The following is an 18,064-nucleotide window of genomic DNA, read 5'->3' on the forward strand; positions in this document are numbered from 1 at the left end:
AAACAGAGCCCCCCTCCAAGGCAGCAGCGAGGGACGTGACTCGGGGAGGGGCAGCCGGGCACTGCAGAGCCAGGCCCATTGCTCAGCCGTGGGGTACGGTTTCAGTGCCCCCAAAGCCATCTGCTGTTCATTTAAAAGAAAAACAAAGGATCACATGACAGCATTCTGCAGCGGTTTTCATACCAAAGTGGTACCCCCTGTTCCAGGCTTGCCACGGGAACCTACTGGAGTGGCCGGGCTCCCCCACGCAAGAACGTTTAAAGAGTGGTTTGAAAACTGTGTTCTTCCCAACCGTGCAGGCTAAAGCCGGTCCTTCCAGGCTGCCCTCTGGCCTCCCGTCTCCCTCCTCTGCCTCCTTTGCCAGCTGAGCTGAGCCCGTTCCCCTCCTGTGTGAAGAGAGAACTCAGAATTCCCACCCAGCTGGAGACAGCATCTTCCTGAACGCTCTCTCCTCTGGAGACCTGGGGTCAGGCAGGCCGCTGGCTCACACGGCAAGACCTGGGCGGCAGTGAGGGCCCCGTCATGGGCGGGATGTGAGCAGAGGCCAGGAGCCACCGGAGTCAGGCCAGGGCTGAGTTCCACCCTGGGAATCGCAGAAACAAAATCGGAGTAAAACCGGTGGCAGGACCCACAGAAAGCCAAAAAGGCTGAGATCTCACAGAATTCAGTGCCCTTCTGTCCTCGAAATTGTCTTGTTTTACTGTGGTTTAAGTGTTTTTTCTTTCCTGTGAAACTAGGCTTGGGAAACATCGTCTAACGCTCTCAATCCCAGCTTCAGAGATGGTGCCGTGTGCACAAGACTGGGAAAGACCTGACATCCCTTCTAATCTGCCCAAGTTCCCAGCGCCATGCGGCTGTGTCTGGAAATGAGCTGCTGTCTGCGTGGTCCAGGTGCTGGTGGCGTCCTCCTCCTCCTCTTCCTCCCCCTCCCCATGCCTCTCCCAGGCTTAGAGCCCTGGGGAGCTCCCGGGCACAACCTGCGGGCAGAGTATGGCCCTGTGGCTCTGCACCCTGTGTAGAACACGGGTCCGCACCCAGCAGGTCCCTGTGTGCATCCGGCCACGGAGCCCCTCTAAAGCCTTCGGCGTGGACTGCAGGGGGTGTCAGTGGACAGCAGGGGGAGAGGGACGGCCTCAGAGGTCAGCTGGTGTTGGCGGACGCACAGGACGTGGGTGCTTCCTGCAGGACTTCTCAGTGCCGTGAGCATGGGGCTGACCGGGATGAGGCGGCTTCCGAGAGCCATGTCCTGCCTTCCCGTTGGTTCCCTTGGTGCCGTTCCGAGGACTCTGCCGGGGGACTGGTGTTTCTCACACTCCCTTTTGGAAATGACCTTGCAACCTTCAGCTCCTCCGCTGACGGTCCCTTCCTCTCCACGCGTGTCTGTGGAGCCCCCACTCCCCGCCTGCCCGGAGACTGGGCTGAGCTCATAGGCGGTGACCTCAGCGAGGATCCATTGCTCTCATTGGCTGCCTGAGGCCCATTCAGACAAAAGTGGGGCTGGGGCAGCACCAGTCGCCTTTGTTCCCAGCTCTGTGCTGAGAGCTGCTGGGAAGCCCATTTCACAGATGAGGAAACTGAGGCATGGGCTAAGGTGCTGGGGCTCACTTACATCGCTGGCAGGTGGCTAAATTTTTATTCAGTCCTCGGGGTGCAGTCCAGGGCAGGGCCCAGCACTTTACTGCCTGGGGCAGCTGAGGGGCACGATGGGGTGGGTGACAGAACTCAGTACGTCCCCTGCTGTCCCCCCCCCCCCACACACACACACACTGGGCAGGACACACTGCTCGCGGAGCAGCGGCCGTCTCCTGGCTTCACGCCTGTCAACGGATTTCGGAAGCTGAAGATGTGGCATTTTTCCTTCTAGAAAATCCCACATTGTTCTGTGTTCGTCACTAGGGGAGGACATGTGTCTGGCTGAACACCCTGGGTACTGAGCTTCTGAGAACTGCACAGACACGGGACAGCACATGCATTTGCTGGAGGAAATGGAATAAGGTCAGAAAACGCAGCCGGTCAGTCCTCGCTAGGCGCCAGGGAGACAAAACGGAAACTTCGGGGATGTGATGACTCAGCACCTGTAACCTTTCTAGAACACTCTGCAGAGTCAGGGCGGAGTTAGGTGGCAAGGCCTCTGGTGCCTTAGGGGGGCATGCCCAGGCTGGCGCTGGCCGGTCTCAGGTGTCCCTGCAGTGCCCCCTCCCCCATCCCACCAGCAGCAGGTACAGTGGAGCCCCCCTCCGTGGGGGGGGGGGGCCAGGCCCTCATGGCCCCACCAGTGGCTGCTTCCTTGAAGACAGGAAAGTGCGGCTGGCCCTCCCCCGGCTGGGTCTGTCTCAGTGCGGTGGCACGCACCTGCAGCTCTCACGGCTGTGCCGAGGACAGTGCCTGTGGCACACAGGCTGTGGCTTCCCCGAGGAAAGCGCCCATGGGTGCCGTCTCTCCAGGCAGCTCCGTGCCATCACCGCACCCCCACCATGATGCAGGGCAGAGCGAGCCACGCCCCCACCCCAACAGCCCTCAGCACACTCTGGACTCTCTGGCACTCCGCTGATGCCTTTTAGCTCAGAATTGTGAGGACTAAGCACGGTCAGCCCTGAGCGAGCCACTCCCACGGGAACCTGGGCCTGTAGCTGTAGACAAGGCGCAAAGAACCTCAGGCCAATCCGCAAGCAGCAGGCCGGGGGGCACATCTGAGCTTGCGTCACAGGGAAGCAGACTGGCCCCATAGCAGGGGTCAGCAGATGTCCTACCATAAAAGGCCACATGACCTCTGCTGGAGAAAACAGCCCTGGAGAGCACAGCCAGCAGGTGGCGCAGTTGTGTCCCGGAACTGTACAGAAACGGGCCCCGGTGGGATGCGGCCTCTAACGTGGGCATCCCCTAGTGGAGGGGGCACTGACCGTGTGGGGCCCTGCCCCCTCTCCCAGGTAGCTCCCCTTTCCCCTGCGTTCCCATCAGCCACCTTGATTCATTTGAAACTTACCGTAACTGCAAAAGGAGCACGGATTCCTCGAGCTACATTTTCTTTCATCTCAAATATTTGTTCAAATCCAGTCCTTTTTTTTAAAATATTTATTTAAAAGTCAGAGTGAGCGAGAGGGACACACAGAGAAGGACAGTGAGAGGGAGGGAGAGAGAGGGGTGAGGGAGGGAGAGACAGAGAGAGAGATTGATCAATATTCTCTCCACTGGCTCTCTTCCCAAATGGTCCCAGCACCCAGGGCTGGGCCTGGCAGAAGACTGGAAGTCCATCTGGATGTCCAAAGTGGGTGCAGGGGCCCAGGCACCCAGGCCATCCGCTGCTGCTTTCCCAGGTGCAGTAGACAGGGGCGGGATCTGAAGTGGAGCAGCCGGGACTCAAACCAGCGCCCAAACGGGATGCCAGTGTTGCAGGCGCTGGTGTAACTCACTGCCACAATGCTGGCCCCAAATCCAGTCTCTGAAGTGACACATCACAGGTTCTTGAAAATCCTGCATCCTGTGGTTCTTGGCTTTGCTAATTTTAAATACGTGAGATCAGACTGCCCCTAGGGAGCCTGCAAAGCATTCGAGAGAAGCCTGCCCACTAAGACCCGAGCAGGGCATCCCACTAAGACCCGAGTGGGGTGTCAGCACAGAGCTGTGCACCCGGGGCGTGTCCTCCTCGCAGCCACCTTGCGCAGTCCTTCCTTCTGCACCCACAGCTTCCCCGTCCAGTCCCAGACCCGCCATCAGGATCCCGCTTCCCCACAGCCTGTCTCTCAGGGTGACTGTTCAGCCACGCTCCCCAGATCGTCACCAGCAACCTGTGCGAAGCCCACCCGTGCTGACCCGGAGCCCGCCTCGCTGGGCCGAGCGAGGCAGGGCCACCCTGCGGCCTGGGATGGGACCACTCGGCACCGCTCCCCACGGCTCACCGAGGGTCCCTGGGCTTGCGTCTCCCAGGCTGGGCTGCTCCCCCCGGCCTGGAATGCATCTCACTCTTAGAGCTGTTTTCTTTCCGCAGTCAACATGCGGAAGCCGGGCAAGCTCAGGGGCGCCCCTGAGGAACCCAGAGTCCTCCCTCCTGGGCACTGCACGGGTGCTTCTGCCTTGGCTAAGTCACTGTTCTGCACCCCTGAAACCAAACAGGTGAGGGTGGGGTTTTTTCTTTTGAGGCACGAGAGCCAAACACTGAAATGCCTCCAGGGGTCCCCAGGACTCCCTGAGGGCCGCAGTCCCTCAAAGCCGCCGTGTGGGGCAGGCGTGGGGCTGTATTTCAGGTGGGTGCTGCACGTCCAACCCAACACTTGGTGGGAAGCAGGCAGGGCCCGCAGGAGGCAGCCGGACGTCCGCTCTCCGTGGTCCTGAGACTGCCGCTTCGTGTTCTGGCAGGTTTCTGGCTGCTTGCTGAAGCTCTGCGCCTTCTCCCTCACCTGCACGGTCTAAGCAGGAAGACACGCCTGTCCACTTTAATTGGAGGAAGGGCTCTTTCATTCAGAGTATTTGGAGTCAGTCAACAATCCCACGCAGGCTCCAACGAAGTGGCCCTGTTGGCTAGAACATCCCCGCACGGCTGCCCCCCTGCCTGGCACAATTCTGCTACGTTGGCAGCACAATGACAGGATGGTGCCTCAGTGCTCGACTCCTAACACGTGCACAAGTGACACGTCCAGCCACAGAGCCAGGATTCGCGGCGGCAATACCATGCGACGACCCCTCCAGGAAGCAGCAGCTGATGAGCTGCGTGGAGATGTTCTGAGGCGGTGCACCTGACAGGAGTGCGTGCTGCTCTGACAGCCATTTAGAAAGAAGAGGACCCCCGGCCGCCACTCCCCGAGCCTGGAGGAGCTCGAGCAGGCAGAGGCACGGACCCGTTCCTTGGCCACGGAGCAGGGCAGAGGGTGCGGCTGGAGAGGGGAGGGGAGAGCTCTGACAAGGTCAGCCACGAGGAAGCACCCAACTCCGGCCCGCCTTCCTCCCGCGGGAGCCCCCAGCCCAGAACAGCCTCTCGGCTCGGCTTGTATCACTGCCACGGGCAGGGGCGCAGGCCGGGGCGCTTCCAGCTGTGTCCGACACAGGCCTGGTCTCCTTGTCGGGAGGTGCTCAGACCGCCCCCAACCAGCTGGTCCCCGACAGGCCCAGGCTGCCGCCCAGCTACCATGTCTCACCTGCTTCGCTCTGCAGCCAGGCAACGCCTCACGCCCTGCTCACCCCGAGGCCTCAAATCTGATCTTTAGAACGCACCACTCTGGAATCTGGAACAAAACTGTCTCCTCTCTGCCTGCTGTCTTTTCAGCTGGCCGAGGGTGGTGATGGGCTGGATGTCTGCATCCCCACCCACATCTCACTCCTCTGTGTGATGGTGTTTGCAGGTGGGGTCTTGGGGAGGTGATTACAGCTAGATTAGGTGATGAGGGTCTGACTGGCAGAGACCTCACTGTTTCCACGTCCAGAGGAAGGCCGCGTGAAGACAAGGCCAGAAGCCCTAAAGGCCACACAAGCAGGCCCTCACCAGGACACCAGTCTCGGACTTCCGGCTCCAGAACCGGGAAACAAGCGCCTGCTGCGGTGCCGGCTGCGCTCGGGGCTGCATGAATGAACGCACCTGCCCGTCACCTTCAGCAGGCACCGCAGAGGGAGCGGGGTCTGCCGCGGCCTTTCCGGATCCTGCCGTAACCCGCCCGGCACAGCAAGGCGAGCGGAGGACCTCGCCAGGCAGTCAGTGAACGGATCCTGGGTCCCTTCTAGACCACTGGGCCTCGCGAGCACTGTCTGGGAACAAGTGTTCCAGGGAGAGGCCTGTTTCATGGCAGAGGGGTCCAACTGGTTGGTTAGAGAGGGTACAAACAGGCCATGGCGGGTGAGGAGGCCCGGGAGGGAGACAGGGCAGTTCAACCGTGCGCTTCTGCTTTCTGTCTGTGGAGTCACAGTCCCACGCGGGGACGCAGAGGCTGAGCAGCCCCAGGCACAGGTACCAGGCCTGCCCATGCTGCACGTGCGGCAGGAGAGGCCGTGGCCTTGGAGCAGGCAGCTGGGTGGCTCCTGGGGTACCAGTGCCTCAGCTAGGTTCGCACAGAACACCAAGGCCTGGATGGAATGTTCTTTTTATTTATCATTTTTCTAAGTTACAGACATTCAAATTCCCAGCAATAATTTATAATAGTTACATCTCATATATTTCAGCTACTAAAGAACACAGAGACAGAAAATTAAAGTACAAAGAGAGAGAGAGTTCAAAAGTGAGGTTACTGTAATGCATCCTAGGAGCTAAAATTCAAATATCAAAGACTCCACATACTGGAGCCAAATGTGGAACTTCAAACCTCCCTATGACCTTATGAGCCTGAAATTACAAAATTTTGGTAACTGCCTAAAACAAGGAATCAAATGCATTTTCAAGGTGAGAACATAGCGAGTGCTGTGGTCGCTGTCGTGAACAGCTCCTGTCCTGCCTGTTCTTGACTGGACACAAACAGGCCCAGCACAGATTCGAGGAGTGGCATCACAGACCTCTTCTTCCGCATCTTTAGTCAACGAGAAAAGCACTTCAGTCTCTTCAATCTTAAGTTTTAAAAAATTAAGTCTTTCCAGGGATTCTTAAAGCTCTCTTCCCAAAAGTATAAAATACGACCCACTTGTAAAATTGGAAGCGTTCATTTTTTGGAAATCAACACAGGACAAGGAACTTGCTCCTAGTCTAAGTGCCCGGGCCGCGCGGTGCACGGCCAGCCTCAGGAGGCCTCGGACAGCTCACGGGACCCTGCCTTCCTCCTCTGGACTGACGGTGAGCATGACCGTGACCACGGCCGGATTAGCTCGCGCGCCCGCCCTGCCTCCCAAGTCAGCCTGTCACTCTTCTTTGGGCTCCTGCTTGGGGGATTCCAGCTCTGCCAACAGCTCTTTGCCAGCTGCTCCAGCTTTAGACGCAAAAAGAGCTGCTCCCTGTTTAAAGCCGAGGTTCTTCAAACTCCGGGCGTAGTCTGTGTAGATGGCAGAAATGAGCTTCTGTAGACCGCAGTTAAGGAAAAGACAAGTGGTGGGGCCGAGCTGATGCTCCACACAGGCTCCCCGGGCGGGGGGAGAGAGCAGGGCCGCTGCCGAGAGACCTGGTGTCCACGGCGGGCAGCCCGGAGGAGCACCCTTCGCGGGGGAAGAGCGATTCCTGGCTGCGCAGGCGACATCCGGTCTGTACCACCACACCCGGCACCAGCTGAGCCCTCAGCTTCTGCTTCCAGAGACCCCGCCACATTCTCCCACCACCCACACCCAACTAATGAGTGGAAAAAGAAAGAGCAAAGTCCAAGGTTGGCCGGCGGGGGAGGGACACGGATACCCAAGGAGCTCCACGTATCTGGGTGCTGGGTCCTGGGCAGCCTTGCTCGGCTGGGCTCTGGTATTAAAAGTGGGTCCTCTGACCCAGGTCCAACTTCACCAGCTGGGAACGTGAGCAAGGACGCTCAGGCTTTACAGTTTAAAAAATTTTAGTTAATTTTAGTTTTCCTATAACAACAGAAAAATACACACACACACACACACACACACACACAACCAAATACCTGACATGCAGAAATGAGGCCAAACGTAATAATTAAAGAAAAAGTGCAGGGGAAGGCATTGTAGTGTAGCAGGTAAAGCCACCGGTTCATGTCCCATCTGCTCCACTTCCAATCGCTCCCTGCTAATGGCCTGGGAAATGCAGAGGAAGATGGCCTAAGTGTCTGGGCCCCTGCTACCCAGGTGGGAGACCTGGAGGCAGCTCCTGGCTCCTGGTTTCAGCCTGGCCCAGCCCTCGCCGTTGTGGCCATCTGGGGAGTGAAACAGCAGATAGATGGATGCTCTTTCTCTAGCTCTGATTTTCAAATAAATCTTTTTTTTTTTTTTTTCCCAAAGTACAACGGGAAAAAGTTAGGCTGTGCATGCAAACATAGGGAATTGGGAGCTGTATTCTCAAGCCCATTCTTTTCAAAGAAAAAAATGTGCCTGAGAAGTGCAGAAGAAGTAAAATGTTCTTGGCTGGGGCGGCCCACAGTGTCGCATCTGTGGAGTGAGTGCTGTATCCTGCTCCCTGTTAGACTGTCACTACGCTGACAGTGGGATTCCTTCCTTTTTATTTCTTCCAGGATATATTTCCCAAGTAAACATAAAACCCATTCCATGGCATGCCTTGCTTTGAATGAATAACATTTTAAAGTACCGGAGCTGTACTCCGCCCCTACAGAGTTTCTTTCATTTGCTTTGTCTCCCATCAAGCATTGTAAAATGTGGGTCCCTCCCCTTTCACGGTGCTCCCAGCTGACGCCAGTGGCGCAATGACCCTGTGCCTGATTCTCTCTCCTTCCATCCCTCCCCGGCCCCGGCCCTGCTGAATCAGAACATGAATCTTTTTCAGCGTAACAGAGCCCAGGCAGCACCAACAGGGGAGCCCCAAGCCCCTCCCCAAGTGGGAACGAACTAGAAAGGATATCCGTGTCCTCGCCGACTGCGAAGGCGCCATACTCCAGGCACGCTTCCACAAACAGGGCCGCTCTGTCGAAGTACCTCATGCTGCAACACACAAGGTCAGGGTTAGCCTTTGGGAGGGTTTCTGGGTCTTTCTAAGACCCAGTTTATAAAAGAAAGAAGAAGATACACAGCTGTCCAACCCAAGAATTTTTTAAAAATTAACACTTAAAAACATTGTGAGGCAGTTTAAATATGAGGGTTCTTCCAGAGTTCACAAAAAACCTGTGTTACGAAGCAACTATGCATGGATTTTCAAATATTTTAATGCCGTTTCTCCATGAACACCTCTCATGTACTGAAATCTACGGGTACTCGGGCACCTGCTGTCCAGACTGAACAAGTAATCTCTTGTCATATCTGCCTCAACTCGTCTCAACACGTCTCCCTGGTGCTAAGTAAACGTCCCCTCAGCAGCAACGGGTCCCTCTCTCAGGGGCATCTGGAGGGGACTCCCCACCTGGTCACGCTTTCTTCCCTTCCTACTGCCCTCGGGCTTCCTCGCTGCTGCTCCACGCAGAGCCGAGCCGTTCTCAGGTCTCTGAAGGCTTCTCTCACAATCTTTTTTAACAGGTGCCTAGTGGGTCTGACAGTCTACTGGCAGAAAAACCCCATAGCTCCTAGACCGAATGAGAATCAGTGATCACGGAGGGCGCCATTCTCCTCCAGGAGTTTCAACAAATCTGAACCGAGCGCTTTGGCTGTCCACCCGCTGGAGCCTCCGTAAAGTGTGAGGGATCCCGGGCCGCGCACTGAGCCCAGGGCCTGGCGCTGTACCTGTGAAGTGTCTCTGCCACACTGGAAAAACAGCCCAGGGAGAGCAGGACCAACAGGGCCTTGGACTTCTGATTGACTTGTGGAGAACACAGGTGGTCAACCCACCGTTTCAGAACGTCGGCACACTCTTCAGAACTTAGACGGACCTGAGACAGAGCACACATTAACAGCAGAACCATCCACTCGCTACACAGGAAGAACAATTTCCCGACAGGAGATCTGCTCCTGTGGAGCAGGTGCTAGGCCTTGCTCTCCGAGCCCCGCCTGGAGGCGCCGCTGACCTGGCCAGCAGGGCTAACGCCCACGTCTGCGGGATCCGCAGGCCGCAACACCTCTCGGCTCAGTCTGGGTCAGACCCAGCAGGGAGAGGATGCAGCTGTCACCTAACTGCTACCGACGACAGCTCCATTTCTCCACGAGAAGAAGTCAACAGGAGGAAGAGATGTGAGAGAAAGTGCTGCAAAGCAGCTTTGCAGGCCAGAAATGCTTCCACATCAGAGTCAAGAGCTCAAGACAGCTTTCTGTCCCAAACGCTCCAGGTCCAGCCGCAATCACCTACCTTTGCGAGCCAGGCTGCGCGATTCCACTCGCCGTACGTCTGCAGGTAGCGGCAGGCGTCAGCAGCCTTGTCTATCAGGCAGAGCAACTGAACGCCCTCTGTAAGACACAGAGACACTGCACTCTCTCTTGGACGAGCCGTCACAAAGGAGGTCACCACTGGACCTCAGCTACTCTCGTGCACCAAGTATCTAAGGAGACACTGGACTTAAACTTTAAAATATTACAAAAGATCCATGCAATAATCACTCAAATAACCGAGGGAGGAACACTGTACAGTCTGGAGAAATCACAGGTGAGCCCAACTCTCTCCCAGGCTTGATTGTTCTGGTTTGCTCAGACTGTCCAATTTATGCCTGCCACTGTGGCAATGATTAGATGATAAATTACGGTCATCTTATAGATACGTTCTTCAGCATATATAGCTGAGAATGACATGTCCTCAGTAATCAGCCACTGTGCTGAGAGCAGGTCTGATTTCCCACAGGACTGACAGCCAGCCACAAGGTTGCCTTACCTGCCAACTTGCCATTGGCAATCATGTTAGTTGCCACCAGCTTAATGGTGCTCTGAGAGGGGCCCGACGAGGTGACAGTGGTAACCAGACAGGCCTTCAGGGAGTCACAGTAATAGTGCTGGTTATCGGCACTTGTTTCCAACAGCAGCTGCACAGCTCTGTCTGTCTAATAAGAGCAACAGGTTTTCCAATTATGAAATAGCTTCCTCTAACATAACCTTTTGAAACTGATGATGTGAAACACTCAAAGTTCAGAGCTTAAGAAAGATGCTCATTTCTAACACATGGTCTTGGATGTGTGTTTACATAAACTGCAGTGTACACCACGTTTCTGAGACAAACATGAAGCCAATCAGGTGCACCCAAGTGCTCAAGGATCCGCCTCCTCCAGCTTTGCACCAGCCATTCCAGAGACACACGGAATCAAACAGCGAGGCTTCATCTAGCAGTATGACAGCCAAATCGCAGGCTGCGTACCCATCTGTTTCTGTTTCCTCACCATGTCTGCTGGTATTTGAGAGTGAGCACAGGTTCACGGGGATGGAAACCTATTCCGGAGGAGGCACTATGAGAGGTATCTGCGGAAGTGTTAGAAGACACAAGCGCTGGAACACTAACCGCCTCGCACCTCCCTGGAGCACGGAAAGTTAACAGAAACTGACATACCTGACCCAAGAGCAGCAGCTGGTCTGTGCATTTCCTTGTGTGGTCATAAGTTGACCTCTTCACTTCCTGAAGATTAACCCTTTCCAGTTGAAATTTCTATAACGGGGGAGAGAGGGAGAGAAAGAAAATTGAGCCTAGACTGTAAGACTTTGAACTGTTTACATTTTAATGTACTTCAGAAAGTCATTTTAATAAACATGAGCCTGACCTAGATTACTAGCAAATCAGCTTTATAGAAGTCCAACAATTTCCTAAGAACTTGAACTGAAATGCACTGCCATTCATGTGCACGCATGCCTGCTTCCAGCAGATGGCGCTTGAGGGAGCTGGCACTGAGGCCACCTTTCCGATGCAAATTTAACCCAAGTGCACAGAATATTTATTGTTACAGAAAGATAATAAAATAGAATTAAAATGAACCTGCTACAGAATTTAAGACAAATTTAAAAAACTGTGTGATAACAAAATGTTAATATCCACTAAAATACTCAGCATTTGAGCCTTTAGTGCCCTGAGACTTGTTTCTCATATGTGGACTTCAACTTGGTTAGAAAGTTTCCCAAGTTTAGGATATTTACAAAGACGGAAGTCATCAAGATGATAGCTTTCAATGTTTTAACACAGGAATACCTGAAAATAGGCGTTTTCACAGAGTATGTCGTAACATATATCGAGAGGGTTGTTCAACTTGTCCTTCGTAGCTGCTGTGCTGGTGGGCTTGTCCTGGGACAGGCTGTGCAGGTAATGGGCCGCCACCGTCCAGAAGTGCAGCTCCGATTCATCCCCATAAAGCCTGAGAAGGGCCGAACCAAAGTCAGCACTGCTCTCCAGCACGCCTGGGCCCGGGCCTGGGTTCCTGGCGTGGTCAGCAGTACGGCAACCACTGCTCTCTTTGCAAGGTCTGCTGGGGCACTGGCATGGGCCTGGCACAGGGAAGGGAAGAAGCAGCAAGTCCTCCAGCCGTGCTGCTAGGTCTCCAACACACAGGGGCCTGAATGCACAGGGCCCCTGCACTCCCCAGTATCTGTTCTGTGCTAAGGTCAAGTACTTTCCAGGTATGCCCTTAGCACGCCTTCTGATCTGGAACCACTGGGAACAAGTTTCTGCAGGATAACAGGCTAGACAAGACGTGCAAGTCATGCGCCATCTAGTTTCTGGGGAGTGGAGGGAAAGAAAGGCCTTTTTACAAGTGACCACTCTACAGTGAGGAAGTATAGGTTACTACATCCAAATATAATTTAATGGTATATTTGAGTCTATGCCATTTGTAGCTAATGTTCTAAGATACAAACTTTTGAAACATTTTTTTTGAAAGATTTATTTATTTGAAAGGTGGAGTGACGGGGGCGGGGTGGGAGGCGGAGAGTGTGAGTCTTCCATCCACTGGTTCACTCCCCAATTGGCTGCAATGGCCAGAGCTGGGCCAATCTGAAGCCAGGAGCCTGGGGCTTCCTCCAGGTCTCCCACACGGGTGCAGGGCCCCAATCACTTGGGCCTTCTTCTACTACTTCCCCAGGCCATAGCAGGAGCTGGATTGGAAGTGGAGCAGCCAGGACTCAGATCGGTGCCATATGGAATGCCGGCACCACAGGCAGCGGCCTTACCTGCTACGCCACAGCAGCAGCCCCAAGACACATAATTTTAACAGCTGTCTGTGAGGACTCTTTACCATACAGAAGACCGACAACTCATGTTTGAATGTAGTTTGATGTTTCCTCCTATTTGTATTACTACTCTCCAAACTAACTGTGACACATCTAAAGAATGAATTGACATAGATTTCTAATTTCTGAAAGACCGGTTGTAACTAAAAATCCTAAATACAAGTTAATTTGAAAGTCTGTGTCTTATACAGAATACTTCCAGAAGTGTTACCTTGATACAAGCAGGCACCTCTGCAGGAGAGTGAATTCTGGATCAAGCAAGAGTTTCTTTATGTCACTGCAGACAGGAGTCCAAACAAAAGCAGAAGAGAAGATTTCAATCAATCAACAAAGCAAGGAGAAACATCGATAGACCCTGGAAACGGAACGTTCCACTCAAAGACTATGCTCAGAACTTTTAAAAAGGAAAGTTACTTTGCCAGGACCCTGAAGTTACAGTGTGGGGCGTGAAGTCCTCAAGCGTGGAGAAGCAGCGCCTGCCCCCCAGCACAGGGACCGTGGGCTCTGCTGCTGGCTGGCGGGCCTGTGTGTGAAAATATGAACCATGGGAAGGGTAACGTTGCTCAGAAAATGGTTGTTAATCGTTAGAGAAGATGGCACTCAGAACTTACTCTGAAAATACTGCCAGAATAAAACACTGAAGGAGGAATGCCTAGTGTTTCTATAAAATATTTCTAAAATAGCCATATATAGAATATTCATAAACCAGGGGAGAAGACATTCTTTAAATCTTTTAAGTCTTTAAATTTTTCACTTAAATTTAAATGTTAATCTTTGGATAGGGCAAACAAAGTAGCTATTTTGAATTTGCCATCAGTAAGCATTCCACTATATTTCATTTTTTAATTATTATAGTTTCATGTGGCAGATACTAGATTACAAAAGAAATGCAAGAACTCCTTACAGACCCATATTTTTCTCTTTCCTTTGTAATATTATTCCCGAAACTGCCTCTTAGAAACTCTCGGCTCTAGAGAGCACATGAATCTGTCTGCTGACGTACAGATTTCATTTCGGGGGGTGGGGGGCATGTCCTGCAGCACAAGGCTTCCAGGGAGCTCAGGGGGAGGCAGGCGGGGCTATGAGGAGGCTCCCACCACAGCCCCCGGCCCTCACCACATGCGAGTGCACGCAAGTCTCACACCTGTGGAGAGGGATGCTCTGTCACTACAGCCATCAGACAGGCCCTTGTCTACGAAATGAAGACTCCAGGGGGAAACACACCTTTGTGAACAGAATGGCCTCTTCTCGGGCCACCATTTCTATAACATGCATTATTTTCATTGTAAAAATCCAATCCTGAATTTTTCTTTCTCATATTCTTATCTAATAAAACACAGAGAGCTTACTTGGACAACGAATTCAACTGCTCCTGAAGGAGAGTCTTTATTTCTTCATTTTCTGGGTAATCACTGTGCAGAAAAGATTTTAAATGAGTTTATTATGTCATGTACAATCATCCATTTCTTCATCAGAAAAAAATTAATGTAGAAATAACTTCTTTGTAGACCTTAGTTAAAAACTTCATTATAGACCAAAAGGGCAGCAACCTACTCAGGGCCCCACAGTCATTTTTAATGTCCGCTTTTATCGAACTGGGTCAAAGCAAAGAAATAAGTGAAGAAAGTCTCTTTGGCTTCCAAGAAGCCAGAAAATTGATCAGCAGCTATAAACATATTGGTTTTAGCTTCCGTTTCATAAAGAACTTAGTGATGACTAAAGGAATTGGTTCATTCTGCTCTGCAGACAGCTCTTAGAGAACTGAAGCATCACCATATTTTTCAAAAGTCCCCCACTCATGCATACCCGTGCATTCCACACGGCGTAAATTCAGTAATGTGTGCATCTAATCAGTAACTACAAATAATATTTTCTGTGAAATTTTTTTTTGCCTAACCTGAGATTTATAAAATATAACACACCCACTGATGCTGTTCTGGTCTGTACGGTCTGGTCTCCACCCTCCCCTGGCCTCAGGGGACCCTCGTCCTACTCAACCTTTCTCATCATGACGTACCCATCCCTGTCCAGACTGTTAGACCACCACACGGCCACCTGAGAGCAACAGGTGTTCTCCACTCCTCATGCACCCACAAGTCTACAAAGGTCCCGAGGCAGGGGAGGGGATCTGAGGGGCAGATCGGGGTTCTTTCGGCATTTCTGCCTTCTCTTGGCTTGGTGTTAAGGCTCAAGTCTTTTTAAACCCTGGTGTATTGGCTACAGACAATTTTCATGGGTGTCCTTCAACCCCAGGTAAACCATCAAAGCAAAACAAACATGGAAAAACTCACACGTGAGAAATGTCCAAAGAATACCGTCCATCCCAAGGCTGGTGTAGCAGGAAGGCTTTCAAGGCAAGGGAGGCCCTGGGGACGAGCAGATATGGACACCACACGGGCTCTAGACCAAAAACAAAAAAGGTTTTGAAAATAAAGTTTTATACTTTAATAAAATTTTGGCTTCCAGAGAAGTGAGCAAAGAACAGGGTACAAATCTGCAGAACTGAGGAGTGAACTCAATGTAGTAACAGCTGGGGAGACACAGGCTAAGGGTGGAGAGATTCTTTGCATTCCAATCTGATTGGGAGACTTTTCTTCCCCTTTTAAAATTTACGTGCCCTGTGCGGCATGAAACTGCTAATACTTGAATAAAAGACTCAATGCAATGACACGACAGACACCAATAAAATATAAAAGTTAGCATGTACTTGCATCTCTCATACGATCCAATGTCTCGGCCTTTCTATGACTGTAAGACGACAGGATCAGCTACCCCTGACCAGTGGCATTCCATGTCTGACTTACAAAGGTAGCCCCAGAAAGCTTCCCTGACGCTGGGCTCTGCCACCCACGACCAGCATTAGGACACTAACAGGCATGATCTGCCCGACTGTCAATTCGTTTCACTGCAAAGAAACACAAGATCCAAAGGCTCCAAAGGCCAGTGACTATGCTCTGAGCACCTACATCATCAGTCTCAACCTCAGATCTTATTCTCCAGGGGTCCACTGCATTTACAGACCCACCACCCCTCCAGCATCCTGCCGAGTCTTTCTCCCATGAGCCTTTGCACAGATACAATGACGTAAGTGACACAGATCTATAAAGGGTGCTGCCCACACGGACTTCCAGCTGCATCTTCCAACGATACTAGTTCTGCGTGGCTGCCGAGCACTCAAACTAGGACAGTGGAGGCAATGGAAATTTATCCCATTTAATTGCATTAAACACTGATACTCAATTCAGTGGTTGAATAGTAGCTACGTATGTGGTACATGACTACTTTTTCAATTGAAAATGTATAAAACCTTAGTAATTTTTAATACTGATTATATGTTAAAATGCTAATATTTGGATGTACTGGCTTAAATAAAATTTCTATTATAGTAAATTTCATGTTTCTTTTCACTTTTTAAAATGTAGGTACTAAAAAAACTTAAAAATGAATAAGGAATTTTCTTGTATGTAAATAAAAAATAAATTATAGATAAAATATTAAGGGAAATTTTCAACTCAAGAGTCAGAAAGTGATCAGGTATATTCTAACACTATTTTTTCACACCAAGATTTTAATACTGGTTCACAGAAATGACCTACAATGCAGTTCACATTAAAAGCCTTCAGTTATCTCGAGCATCCTGATACGTGTATTGTTTAAAGAATCCAGAGTCCAGTCAAGGCTCCTCCTTCCTGTGTGTGCCCAGCAGTGCTGGGAGGAGGAAGTCAGGTGGAAGACGCTGACAGCATGTCAACAGTACTTAAAGCTATGGAAACTGATGTAGAATGTTATTACACTGGTCTCATATTCTTGCATTCCTTTTGGATGTTGTTAAAAAGATTAACATCCATTTTTTAAAAGATTTATTTATTTATTTGAGAGGCAGAGTTGGAGAAAGACGGAGACACAGAGAGGTTTTCCATCTGCTATTTCATCTCCCAAATGGCCACAAAGGCCAGCGCAGGGCTGATCCAAAGCTAGGAGACAGGAGATTCTTCCAGGTCTCCCACATGGGTGCAGGGACCCAAGCACTTGGGCCTCTTCCGCTGCTTTCCCAGGCCATAGCAGAGAACTGGATTGGAAGTGAAACAGCCGGGAGCCCCTATGGGATGCCGGCACCACAGGCAGAGGCTTAACCTACTGTGTTGCAACACCAGCCTCTAACATACACTTTTATGTCCCCAACAAATGAGGCATTGATAGAAGGGGTCCTCCATTTCAAACAGGCATTCTAATCTTCCAGATTTGTTTGTCCCACTTCACTGGGAAGAACAGTCTCTAAGCTGTTCTAACAAAATGGATAGATCTAAATCAGCACCTTACAATGTTCCGTATTTGTTACAAGGAGAAGTGCTGAAAATACATAAAATACTGATACATCAATGCCTACAACATAAAACAGTTTTATTTTTATCCCAATCAATAAGTCTCAAATTTTTTTCCGAATTCCTCAGAACAAAAATATGTTCTCTTAATAAATGTTTTTTTCCAAGACCAAGTCAGCCATGTGTATGGAAGTAAACCCCCAGCGATGTGTCTCTCCTAACTCTACACTTTATACTATTGTCGGTTGTTCCGAGTTTGAAGTTCAGTTTGTAAAATGTATACACAATTTTCCTGACCTTTCCTCTGTGAGGAAAACTACTTAAAAATTTTTTCCTTTCCTCACTGAGGTTATAACACTGAAGATATTGGATAGAATAATGTTTTAGTACTAGGAAAATTTAAAAGAAAATACAGTCTATGACCTGGCTGCAGGCTGGATGTTCAAGTATGGTATTAAACACGAATTAGTATGATGGACTTTATTTCTGAACTCAGTTTAGTTAAAAACAAGCTACCCTGGCTTTGCAGCTCTTTAGAGTCAAAGTTTAAATTAACGGAACACTTTAGGTTATATTTCCATACTTTTTTTTTTTAACCTACAACTGGCAACTAAATAACTTTAGGTTCAAATGAGTGTGAGAGCTTCCCTTCCCTGGGAGAAGCCCTAACACCTTGGCAGAGCTGGGAAGTGGCTCAACGTTACCCACGGAACAATACTTGACTTCTGCCTTCATCTCATGGTTACACAGGAAGAAGTGCTGGGACCAGATACAGGAGGCAGGGTAGGGCAGTCACAAAAACCAAAGCTCACCTGCCAGAGGCAAAGCTAGCCCAACCCACATCAGCCGTAACGTGACAGATCCTCAAGCACGAGCACAATGCGAAAAAGGGGCAGGTTCCAAAAGCTCCCTGTCTGAAAGTGCCACACACCGACCCCACAGCGGTGTGCAGAATTCCCGGAGCTGACTCGGCGAACTTAAGGAACAGCCTCTACAGCACAAGGCCTGGGTGGGCGCCAGAGGAATGCTGGGAGCACACTCACTGCAGGAAGTACCCTGCCTGCTTCAACCAGGACCCAAACAACTGGTTCCCAAAGTGC

At 51.1% G+C, this 18,064-nt stretch overlaps 1 protein-coding gene across 8 annotated transcripts in view; it reads right to left on the reverse strand.

Moving 5' to 3' along the window:
- Nucleotides 1-6,049: 6,049 nt before the first annotated feature.
- Nucleotides 6,050-18,064, reverse strand: part of WDR11 (WD repeat domain 11) — a 57,701-nt gene continuing 45,686 nt past the window's right edge. For 7 of the 8 annotated variants that reach the window (XM_089313935.1, XM_089313939.1, XM_089313937.1 and 4 more), the window contains 10 exons: nucleotides 14,934-15,042; nucleotides 13,992-14,054; nucleotides 12,854-12,919; nucleotides 11,609-11,771; nucleotides 10,979-11,074; nucleotides 10,313-10,478; nucleotides 9,797-9,894; nucleotides 9,238-9,383; nucleotides 8,425-8,505; nucleotides 6,050-6,967 (listed from right to left, as the gene is read on the reverse strand). In XM_089313935.1, the coding sequence (XP_089170061.1) occupies nucleotides 6,811-6,967; nucleotides 8,425-8,505; nucleotides 9,238-9,383; nucleotides 9,797-9,894; nucleotides 10,313-10,478; nucleotides 10,979-11,074; nucleotides 11,609-11,771; nucleotides 12,854-12,919; nucleotides 13,992-14,054; nucleotides 14,934-15,042 (1,145 nt within the window). In that variant the 3' untranslated portion in view covers nucleotides 6,050-6,810. Of the gene's footprint in view, nucleotides 6,968-8,424; nucleotides 8,506-9,237; nucleotides 9,384-9,796; nucleotides 9,895-10,312; nucleotides 10,479-10,978; nucleotides 11,075-11,608; nucleotides 11,772-12,853; nucleotides 12,920-13,991; nucleotides 14,055-14,933; nucleotides 15,043-18,064 lie in introns of those variants that run through there. The other variant, XR_016221509.1, reaches the window with a different exon arrangement.

The sequence above is a fragment of the Oryctolagus cuniculus genome, chromosome 15 (genome assembly GCF_051225735.1).
Source record: "Oryctolagus cuniculus isolate XC-2025 breed Fujian yellow rabbit chromosome 15, ASM5122573v1, whole genome shotgun sequence".
In the NCBI taxonomy this organism is placed as follows: Eukaryota; Metazoa; Chordata; class Mammalia; order Lagomorpha; family Leporidae; genus Oryctolagus; species Oryctolagus cuniculus.